At 38.1% G+C, this 12070-nt stretch overlaps 1 protein-coding gene across 1 annotated transcript in view; it reads right to left on the bottom strand.

The window, feature by feature from the left end:
* DNAH11 (dynein axonemal heavy chain 11) overlaps nucleotides 1–12070 on the bottom strand; it is a 313801-nt gene that overhangs the window by 223383 nt on the left and 78348 nt on the right. The window contains exons 24-28 of the mRNA XM_087428734.1: nucleotides 11635–11757; nucleotides 10761–10883; nucleotides 8073–8297; nucleotides 6862–6953; nucleotides 5542–5668 (exon numbers count right to left, since the gene is read on the bottom strand). Coding sequence (XP_087284860.1) covers nucleotides 5542–5668; nucleotides 6862–6953; nucleotides 8073–8297; nucleotides 10761–10883; nucleotides 11635–11757 — 690 coding nt within the window. The remainder of the gene's footprint in view (nucleotides 1–5541; nucleotides 5669–6861; nucleotides 6954–8072; nucleotides 8298–10760; nucleotides 10884–11634; nucleotides 11758–12070) is intronic.

The following is a 12070-nucleotide window of genomic DNA, read 5'->3' as shown; positions in this document are numbered from 1 at the left end:
CATGACCATCTTCTGTGTCTGTTTCCTTTTGCTGCCTCTTCCCCATTCCTTCCTCGGCCCCAACCTAAACTTGAGGGCAGCCCCTTCCTCCACTTTAGGTAGCTAAAAGCCCTCCAGCTTTCTACTTCCTCTAGGAAAGCTGGAATTTTTGGTTGATTTTATTTCAACTAAAACTCATTTACTCTTGCATGCTGTCAACTAATCATTTTCATCTTGAGCCTTGACCTTCTTAATTGCTTGAGGAGGACTAATCCTTGTTCAAGAAGGTTGTGACACACTATGAGTGAGCGATTAAGCTCCATCATCCAGATTCCTGAAACTCAGATGCTGAGACACTTTCCCTCTGTTGTGAGATAAGCAAATGGAAGCACTCTATGGACAGATACCGTGCTTGTGGGAATGTGGAGTCTTAGATATCTGCCCCTTTAAGACCCAGCAGTGCTTTTTATCACCTAATATTAAGCCCATTTCTCACAAGCACCTTTCCAAATGCCAATATTTACAGTCTATTAAAAGTACCAGTTTGGTGCCATCTGTCTCATCACTGCAATTTGGGGAATTTCTCAAAAGACAAATTGGCAGATTTCCTCTTATGCAGATTTGGGCTGGTGCCATTGAAGGATATTTCTTGATGCAAACATTACACACTTCTGAGCATATATATTCTTGATCTTGCCACTACAGAGAATGCATTGTGGCCTCAATTTCCACAGTAGTGGCTTTCTAGTAGCCACATTAAAAGCAATAAGTCAAATTAATTTTAATGTATTTTATTTGACCTAGTATATCCAAAATATTTTCACTTCTACAAGTAATTAATATAAAAATTATTAACGAGCTAATTTACATTCTTTTCTGCACAGTAACTTTTTGAAATCACGTGGGTATGTATATTTACAGCATATCTAAATTTGAAATTTTCATCAGAAATACTTGATCTGTATTCAAATTTCATAAAATATACAATTGCAAAAGTAGATTCACACACCCAAGTTGTTCCAAACTTATGTTTTCCAAAAACTGAATCAAATATCAGTTTTTAAATTTAAATCAAGTAAAATTTATTGAAGTTAAAAATTCAGTTCCTCAGTTGCCACATTTCTAGTGCTCAATAGCTAACAAGATGTGGCTCCTAGTGACCCCATTAGACAATACAAATGCAGCTGATCACATTCAAAGTTTGTCTCTCTTTAGTATAGCTCCATCATGGAGAAGCTTTCACTAATCATCACTTAGGGAGTGAGGGAAGAGAAAACGTGCAAATTCTTCTAGGACAAAAAGATCTTTCAATTCACTAGGAATCAGTGGCTAAAAACCTCTTGACTACACAAAGTCTCAGCTATTTTTAGGCACTGTCTAACAACCTGGAAGGGCACAAAGGAGTCAACTGATGGTATTCCATCTGACTTTAACCACTACACTGCTTCACTTGAATAATACAAAAGGATGTTTTTCTAAGGGGGAAAAAAAAATCAAAGAATGTTAATTTTGAATCATCTGCAACTTTAAACCAGTTGCACATAACTACCGCACCATGCCAATTAATCCTGCAAGTACATCTTTGTGTTTCCCTAAGCAACTACCAGAGATTTTTGATGCTGCTGAGGTTAAGCAGCATCTATATCCACAGACCTTTAGATAATCCATGCCATTGGGAGGTCAGGGTGAATTTTGGGAGCAAAATGTCTTTAAAATTTGACCTTACACAAGCTTACCAACAGCTAATACCACCGAAGGCGTTCTAGACACACCGAGTTCATCGCTCTGGCATTCCAACTCAAGTACTCTCACTTGGGAATTTCTGCTTACAGAATGGAGGTTGTCATGATAGCAGACCTCCCTGGCTGATGAGTTCAGGCTGATCCAATCCCACGATTAACTGCAGAAACCTCCACTTTGACCAGCACTCTTAAATTGAGTGTGGGTGGGTGGAGGAGGGGGGCCTGGAAGAATTCGAGTCATTCATGAGATGTCAACATGCGTTATCTGCCCACAAAGGGCGTCTTTTCTGGGGAAATTGCATTGTTATTCCCCAAGCTACAGTTGCCATGTTATCTTGGTCACTCTACAGGGAGTACATTCAGGAATGTTAGCACAAAAGGCAGAGACGGAAAAGCTGTGTCTGGTGGGCTGAAACTGATTCTGATATTGAAAAGAAGGTAAGAGAGTGTAGCAAGGCCAGGCTATTTTGTATAAGTGCCAAAAGCATTAACTATCCTGTACTAAGTGACGAAGAATTCAGAATGCACCCTGACTTCGCAGAACCATTTCAAGGAAAGAAGCTGACTGTGGCTGTAGATGACTTAAATTGCCCTTAGCTCCTTCTCAATCCTCCACCCCAACAAGTCACTCCTGGGTGGTTATTTGCACCAAAGAGGCAGCTAAATACGTTTTCTAATAATAGACCTTTAGTAACAGTGTGATAGCATTTTATGGGAATTTGAATTGTTGGAAGTTTAATTAGTGTAACGAAAAGATCTCAATGAAATCACATTTTGAGCACAATTGAAATATATAAATCTCAAAATTTAAAAATATATCAAAAATTAATCATTTCAAAGCTGGCAGGTCAGGAGAACCTATAAACCGCGTTTACACTGTAGCCACATGGCCAGACCCACTTAGCTGGTGAACAGTAATACCCACCTCCTTTTGTTAGCATGGTGTAGAGACCCCTGCTGCTGGCATTAATCAGCATGGCTAGGAGCAATTTTGCAGATCTCTTTGCTGTGATTTTAACATTCAGCTTCATTATAATTTAAAATGTTTTTAATGTCTTATATTATCTAGTCCTTCATTAAAGAGTGGTACTAGTACTGAAAAATGTACCTGAAATTTGGGGATTTAGAATTTATGATTAAAATGTTAGGAATGAGGTAGGCGAGGGGACCACTATAGTAAGTCACACTGGCATTAGAGAAGGTGACACTCTAAAATACTGAAGTGATGCTATGAAAATAAAAAGAATGACTTAAATGGTACACTTTTAAAGTTTACATATAAAAAAACTCATCCTGTAACTTAGGAAGGATAATGAAAAAAAATAGCTGACATCAGAGATGCATAAACCTGCGAGCCAACATGCTGTCTGGCTAAGGCATGATGCACTGATGATTTGAAAGGAAGTAATGAGAATTAGTGACAAGTAAATGTCGAATGACCTGTTCCTCTAGCACCAACCTAGGACTTCAATTAAGGACAAATAGTCATCAGGTATGTGCACGTTCCGAAGAGAACATACAGGGGTTAGGACAGGGTAGTCTCTCCAGGGCTTGGTAAGACACACCTCAACCCCTTACCATCATCTACCTCCTTACACCTCTTCTATGGAAAGTACTGCAGGGAGGAGGAGAGGAGAGATGGCCATCCTCACACCTGTGAGTTATCAGCCCAGAGGGGATGCTATGACTTTTCCTCACTCATTGTGGGGAAGGAGAAGGAATGTTCCCCTAACCTCCACCCTTAAGTTATGAAGTGAGAAGAGTTGGAGAATCATCATAGAAACCACGGGTGCCTGCAGGAAGTGAATCTGTGATGTGTCCCTTGTGTGGACATCTGCTTAGGTGGAAAAAGGAGGAAGAAGATGGAACCAGATGGCTGATTACACTGCCAAGGGCAAGAACTGGAAGAGTTGAGCGAGTTGGCTCTGCGATATATATCCCGTGGGAGGTTCCCCTTGTCCCCTGAGGACTTGCACATGTGTTCCCCAAGAGACCAAACATGGGGATGCTCACTGTTGAGAGTGAAGATTGACAGTCACTGTTGGCCAGAGAAGCAGGAACAAGCACTAAGAAAGGGCAATGACTGACAGATGACACCCCTACCCCCTTTCCATGATAAACAGGTAGGGAGGAGGAACAAAAGAATTGATGACTCCCACCCAGTTTTGAGTTAATTATGTGACAGCCTGGCTTTAACACAGAGGCGGGATTGGAATTTTAAATGAGAACTTATGGAGCTGCTTTTGGTTTATTTATTTTTTTAAAAAGAAAAATGAACCAGGGTGTTACAATACCTACCCAACATGTTATAAAACGGTCTGCTACTCAGTGTAAAGAGATTCAGCAGAGCAGATTTGGGATTAATAATTGTAGAAAATTAAAACTGTTTCATGTCTGTATTCTGTGTAATTAATACTATTCAATAAACCAGTCACACAAGTGTTTATTGTATTTAAAGAATATAATTTTAAAAAGAGAATGTTATCCTAGTTACAGATTTATGCATCTCTCTTCTAATTTATATATTGAAAATTCAGAATTGTAAGTATTTCGTATTTGCAAGTCTTTAGGAACATGTACCTGGAATAGAATATGACACCCTCTATCTCATACAATCACTGCCCGCAGGGGGTCCAGCTGCCTGTCGGTCAGGACGCTGTTCCCAGGAGGTTACTGAAGCATAACTGTGGTTTTGACTGCTGTGTTTGAAACCAGTAAACAAAACAAAAACAACACACCCAAAACATCCAATTGTGTGCTACATAAATGAGATGGATACATGGGTTCCTAGTCAATCTAATCAGAGGGATTTTATTTACAAAGCCATCTGGGAGTTAGCATGAATATACAAAACAGTACCTGACTGGTGACCCTGAAAATGTTGCCAATGTTGACTAACAACTCTGTTATTAACAGTGAGACTGCACTCGTATTATCAACAGCAAGCGTAGCCATCCAACTCAATTATGTTCAAAGAGAAATGAGGTACGAGAGAGAAATAATCAAGATAAATACTGTGTCCAAAGAACAGCAGAATTTAGAAAACTGTAGTGTGAAGAGACATATTCCAAAAACAATGGCATAAAAATATCTAGAGAAAGAAAACGGAGACAAATACATAATGATAAAGCACAACTTTTAGCTTCAAAATAACCCTACATACCATCAACTCTAGGAGCAAGCGCCTATGTCAGCTGTAACAACTGTACTATCTAAATGGATGTAAACAAATGAATACATGTAAGTGAAAGGCAACATCCTCTAAATGTTTAAAGGAAAGAGTGCCTTGGGATTTGTACAAAGTTTGTCTCTGATCTGAGCTCTCTCTGTTATTTTTGTATAGGTAGGGGAAAATTAGAAGGTTAGGTAGAGAATGGGCCTGAAATTATACCAGTCCACCTCTGATAGCTCTGAAGACATGAAGGTTACTCTGGAGTCAAGGCTGTAGTAAAGAGATATCAGCCATGATCTTATTCATACTGACCCATTCCTAGGAAAGCAAACCCGGGAATGGATGCTCCAGCCCTCATCCCAGAATTCTGGGGGATTTGGAGCCACTATTTCTTCCATTAATTTGTTGCAGGGCCCTAAGCCTTGTACATCTGATATCTTTTCCCTTTACTGAGAACCAGGCAGGTACCTTTCCTAGTTCCTTGAGCACTGCCTCTGACATCCCTCCGTTGCTCTATTAGGAATATTTATTGGAGATTTTCTAGCTCCTGGCACATGTGACATGGTAGGTGGCATTTGACAATGATAGAGAAAATGTGACATTCCTTAGTTAATATAGTATAATATGAGACTTTCAAAAAAGTATTACCTGTTTAGGCTGAGCTCCCTTTGAGAGAATGTCAAGTAAGTCTGCGGAAGAGATGAAATAGAAGCGTGGAAAAGCCACACGCTTAGTTTCCAGGTATTCAGCAAGAGCTTTTTCGCAAAGAGAAAGCCTATACGAATGAAAAATCTTTTTAAGCATATCTTGCCCATTCAGTTATTAAAACATCAACAAAACAAAACCCAGCTCCTCTCATCTGTCCATTCATCACAAGAAGCTCACTGTTTAACAGGTAGCCTACCTCCTTCTCTTTAACACCATCATCTTGCTTGTGACTAATATGCAAGTCATGCCAAGTAGGGGTAGATACACACACACACACATCATTAGTTGAGGCTAAATATAGATCAGACTTCAGTTGATGTCACTCATCACTTTTCTTAGTGACACTTCTAATCAGCAGGGGAAAAGACTAGGTTTGGCATCATTCAATCCGAGCACAAATGCATTAGTTAAGATGTAATTGGTTTAAGGTCTTCCTTTCCCCACTGAATGTCTACAAAACACAACTGGCTTCAACTCTCTCTGGTGTTTAGAGGAGCCATAAGATCCAGAATCATTTTCACTTTATTTTTCCAAGCAGAGCAGAGATGACCCAGAGGCAGAGCCCCACAATCCCCAAAGATCATCGACTAAGAAATAATTAACTTCTGTGGAAATTCACCCTTTTAAAATTATGGCCAACTTTATGCCTAAAAAACTTCCAGATTACGAAATAATTTTGTTTATGTAATGTATGTTTTTATCTAGAGCTCTCCTCTACCTTGCCATAAAAAGTGATCACAATTCTGCACAAACCTCTTCTTTTAGTAGCTGATCTGCCCATTTTTAATCAAAAGCCAGAATAGTCTTATGACCACTAGCTGTTGTAGAATTATATGTGAAAATTACAAATGGCCCTTAGAATAACAATTTCAAAAGTACTAACATTCTATCTAAGAATAATTTCTAGTATAATTAAATTATATACAAAATAAAGGACTTAACTGAGTACAATTCCAGTTCCTGGCATATAGTAGATGCTTAATAAATATTTGCAGGATAGTTCGATAAAACTATTGTTCTTGATAATAAGATACTCTCACTTTACTACTATGATAGTCCTTTTGGAAAACAGAAATATATTTGGATTTATTTACATTAATTCACAATATATATGTACCACCTAATATGTACAAGGCACTTATTATAAAATAATTTAGTAGAGGTTGTACCTATAATAATATAACGTTAAATACTATTAGGTACTTGAAAGAAATCTCATAAAATTATAACAAATTGATCACTTTATAGTTTTATTCTTACCTGTACTGTAAATCTTTAAGTTTTTCATAGAGATTAGGTCTGCATGTTGCTTCTATAACATTTTTTATTTTAGCTGTCTTGAACATTAACTCCTGTGTGAAAGTACAACATGGAGCCATTGATATTAGAAATTACTTTTCTAAATTTTCATCCATTTTGGAAATTAAAAAATGAAGAACGAACTATGAGAAAGCAAGGTTAAAGAGACTTCTAACACCATGTCTGTCCACTTTTGCTTTTAAACTTTTAGATGAAGACCAAAAACAAAGTATAATCACATAGTTTTTATAAAAATAAATTCGATGGGCATTACCACCATTCTGGGTCCACATAGAATTTCTTTCTTCTAAACCAAACAAAAAAACAAAAAACAGAGAGAGAGAGAACCCAGAATCTCAAAGAGTATACTCACATATGAAAATGGGATGAATACTACATATGAAAATGGGATGAATACTAAATAATCTATCTGTTCTTTCCTCCTTAAAAGTTAAACAAAATAGAATTCCCCTGAGTGTTCTGCTTTAGATAGGAAGGAGAAAATATTTAATAATCATTTCTATATGAAAAGGTATAGCCATTATTCTTTGCTGAAAGTCTCTCAAATCATTTATCATTATTACGTGTACATCTCCATGTGTTCTCTGTGGCTCTTATGAAACAAACAAACAAATAACTGGAAGTATTATTCTGTTACTGGTTTCCCCTCCATCATTAATCTAATGATGATGAATCTGTCCACCATGCCTCACTGCAGGGGTGGGCAATCTATGGGCTATGGGAAACATCTGGCCTGCTGCCTGTTTTTGTATGGCCTGAAGCTAAAAAAGGTTTTTACATTTTTAACTGGTTGAAAAAAAAATCAAAATAAGCACAATATTTTGTGACACATGAAAATTATACGAAATTCAAATTTCAGTGTCTATAAATAAAGTTTTATTGGAGCCCAGCTGCACCCATTCGTCTATGTAGTGCGTTTCCTTTCACACTACAACGGCAGCATTGAGTTGTGACAGAGACCATATAAAACTGCAAAGCCTAAAATATTTACTATTTGACCCTTCACAGAAAAAGTTTCCAGACCCGTTTCCTGAAATGCAAAAATATATTAATTTTTATGAGTACAATACCGCAAATGATGTTTCTTTATAAGATTTTCATATTGTTTGGAAAACTTTGCTAGGATAGAAAACAGTCTGTCTTCTACAAACCTTAAATTCAGCATCTACTCCATCGAATCTTCTAGCATCTTTTACAAGCTGGATTCGAATATCTTCTGAACTAACAAAGATGCTTTCCAGGTGAGACCAAGTTCGCTGGACTTCCATCCAAGTAAAGATGACTGAGTCCGCTATGTTTAATTTATTTTGCCAGCTTAGGACTTGCTCAATGAAATATTCCACATACTTGCTTTGAAGCAGAGTCTGCAACTGAACCTAAAAGAAAGGCAAAGAACTGTAAATAACAGCTAAATTAGTTAGAGTTAAGTATCCTGAGGGAGGGACCATACTTACTCTGTTTATTACTAGAGTCGCAGGACCTAGCACGTAATATGTGGAACAGGCATTCAGTAAGTATTGGTTAAATGAATGAATTAATGGCATTAAATATTCATTTTAACATTTTTTCCAAAAAAAAAAAAAGACAAATATAAGCAACTGCATTTAATATTAATGCCTACAAGAAGATCATGTATCTCTTTGTAGGCAAAAAAAAATATTGTGCACCAGGGCGCAGCTTTAGGAATTGAACTTTTTTCTTTTATCCTCTCTCACTCTCCCCTGGTCCCTGCCTATTAATCACTCCAAAGTTGTGGGTCTTTTTTTTTCCAGTATTGAAAAAATAAAACAAACTTCTGTCCACCTTCCATTTTCCTCCCCTTCCAGTTTACCACCAAGCCTTGCAGCTCTCTTAGCACTAAGGCTTCCTCTAACACCATGCAGTCTGGCGAGCAATTCTCACCATTCTAACACAGAAATCTCAGAAAGTCACAGAGCAGAATGGCCTCTTCTCATTCTCCTTCACCTCTGAATATCTAATACATTTGACTCTTCCCCCCCCAGGTTTATTGAGATATTATTGACATATAACATTGTATAAGTTTAAGGTGTACAATGTGATGATTTGATACACATAGATATTGTGAAATGGTTACCACAATAAGGTTAGTTAACACCTCCATCCCCCACATAATTACCTTTTGTGTGTGTGTGTGTGATGAGAACATTTAAGATCTACTCTCAAGTTTCAAGTATATAATACAGCATTGTTAACGATAGTCACCATGCTGTACATTATTAGATGCCCAGAACTTATTCATCTTATACCTGGAAGTTTGTACCTTTTGAGCAACATCTCCCCACTTCCCCCACTCCTCAGACCCTGGCAACCACCGTTCTACTCTGTTTCTATGAGTTCAGCTTTTTTAGATTCCACATATAGTGAGAACACACAGTATTTTTTTGTTTGTTTATTGCGGTAACATTGGTTCATAACATTGTATAAATTTCAGGTGTACATCATTATACTTCTATTTCTGCATGGATTACATCATGTTCTCATGTTCACCACCCAAATACTAATTACAATCCATCACCACACACATGTGCCTAATTATCCCTTTTGCCCTCCTTCCTCCCCCCTTCCCCTCTGGTAACCACCAGTCCAATCTCTGTCTCTATGTGTTTGTTTGTTGTTGTTATTATCCACTACTTAATGAGTGAGATCATATGGTATTTGACCTACTCCCTCTGACTTATTTCACTTTGCATAATACCCTCAATGTCCATCCATGTTGTCACAAAGGCAGGATTTCATTTTTTATGGCTGAATAACATTCCATTGTGTATATATGTATATATATACACCACATTTTCTTATCCATTCATCCATCAATGGACACTTAGGTTGTTTCCATGACATCTGACTCTTTCTTTAGGGGAAAAATTTAGCCCGTGGTTTCTATGATATTGCAGTATCCTTTTTCTACTATTTGCTGACCACGCTCTCTCTGTTTCCTTTATGTCTCCCCCTCTTGTTCACCAAATGCAGCCTTTTCTGAAGCTCTATTCTCAGTTGGCTTATCTTCTTTACCTCTCATTCAATTGTCAAGATATCAAAAATGACCTCCCAAGATGCCAAAAATGACCTCTACACTTCTAGACTGAAGCTCTGTGCTGAGCTCTGGGTCTGACTTTCCACCTTTACATACATGTCCGTCACTCTAAATACACCAAAAATAATAGAGCGTCCTCTCTCTAGACCAGATTCTTTTCCTAAGTGCCTTATATCTAATAATAATAACACTGCTGTTATTATTTCCTCTGAATAGTTTGTCTCTTTCAACTTTCTTATCTCTTATGTCCAAAGAGATGTCCACCTATAACCCTAGAATTCAAGGCCATATATTCTGTACTCTGGACTGTCGCTTCAGCCTTGTTTTTTATTATTCCCATAAAGAAAATCTATATTCTAAGGACACTAAACTCTTAAAATTACCTCTGAATGCTGGCATTCCAAGATGCTACGAACATTGTCTCCATTGCCTATAACACCCTTTTCTGATTGCCACTCTTAGTTGAATACCAGCCCATCCTTCAAGGTTCAGCACAAGCACTGTCACCTTACAGGGCCCTCCCTGAGTCTTTCCCTCTCCCCATCACAGAGCCTCTGTCTCTTCTTAGACCCCTTGGAGCTCTTCTGTCTGTGTCTCTGCTTAAATGTAAGTTCCTTGAGAACAAGTGTTCATACCTTTTGATCCCAAATAGTACCATGCCTGGAGCCAGGTACAAGTAGACATCCAATGAACGAATAAATAAACATTGAGTACTGGAACTTGGAAAAAGTCTAAAATCATAATTTAAAAGAAAGAAAACCTATAATAAAAATATCCATCTTACTTGGTTGTGCTCTAGAGTTTCAAAAAGTTGCTCATCAGACTTTAGTAATGGAATGCCTGTCCGATAGTGAACTTCATAAGAGAACTCCATGGTCGCCCAGGTCTGACTGATTTCAGTAATAACCTAGACATAAATAGTATCAAGTTACATGCACAAAAGTTTAACTTAGGATCAATATCTAGGCTATCATCTGGAATTTTAAAAAAACTTTTTATAATTTTCAAAACAGCAGAGTGATAGCAAACACTATTGGCCTCAATTTTTTTTCCTCCAACTAATTCATGGTGATGAGGTTTAGAGAATGAATTCCATCACATGAAAGAAACAAGCATCCCACCAATATAAAATTTCTGTTGGATCCAAGTTTTAGATTCTTTACTGAAACAAAATGCTAGAGCAGGAAGGGATTTAAAAGGTTATCTAAAGCTTTGACAGACATTTACAGCATGAGATAGGTAGCACTCTGAATGCCTGAATGTGAAGCCCAGTTCCCCTCTGTGAACCCAGGTAAGTTAATTACCTCTCTGTAGCTCAGTTTCCTCATCCGCAAAATAGGAATAATATTACCTACCACAGAGAATTAATGACTTAAGAAAAATAAAGCACTTGGAGCCGTGTTTGCTACAAAGTAAATGACGCGTAAGTATTTTCTGCTCTCCTCGTCATCATCAACTGGGCCACCCCTCTTGTTTTACATGTTTACTGTGACTTAGAAGGATGCAGTTTCCTGCCCAAGTCACACACTAACTAGTGGCAGAGAACCAACTTGGACGCCTGTGTCCCCCTCCCGGGGCATGAGGACTCCTGAGTCTGCTTATGTGCTAATACACAGAACGAGCCCCGCGTAAAAAGGAACAGCCCAAGGATACCACACCTTTTCAGTCCCCAGTTCTTTCACTGCTTTGTCCACAATGCTTCGGACGTCATCTTCCACTTGGTGCAACCGCAATGCTAACAAATCTGCCAAAGTTGTGGCTTCGTTTATTGAAAATTTGACCTAATTAGGAAGAAAAAAGGACAGAATTCATATTCCACATATATTAATGGTTCCTTTTACCTAACAGTCAGAGGAATGAATAATAGCTAAATATGCTCAAGTCAGTTGCTGGGTCCATCTCGCCCATCTAGTTCTCAAAGGTGGGGACAATCAAAGTCACTGCTTTTACCTCACAATTACTGAGGCACCCCCACCAGAAGCTGAGGCCAAGGTTTAGGCCATGTTCACACTACACTGCTTTCTTTTGTTTCATATCCTTTCCTTGTCAGCTCATTTCTTATCTCCTTGCCCACAAAACCCATTTTTAAAGAGA

Source organism: Ceratotherium simum, chromosome 1, assembly GCF_057802395.1.
Source record: "Ceratotherium simum simum isolate JZ-2026a chromosome 1, ASM5780239v1, whole genome shotgun sequence".
NCBI classification, from domain to species: Eukaryota; Metazoa; Chordata; class Mammalia; order Perissodactyla; family Rhinocerotidae; genus Ceratotherium; species Ceratotherium simum.
Note: the sequence above shows the minus strand (reverse complement) of the source record. Positions and strands in the feature narration are given on the sequence as shown.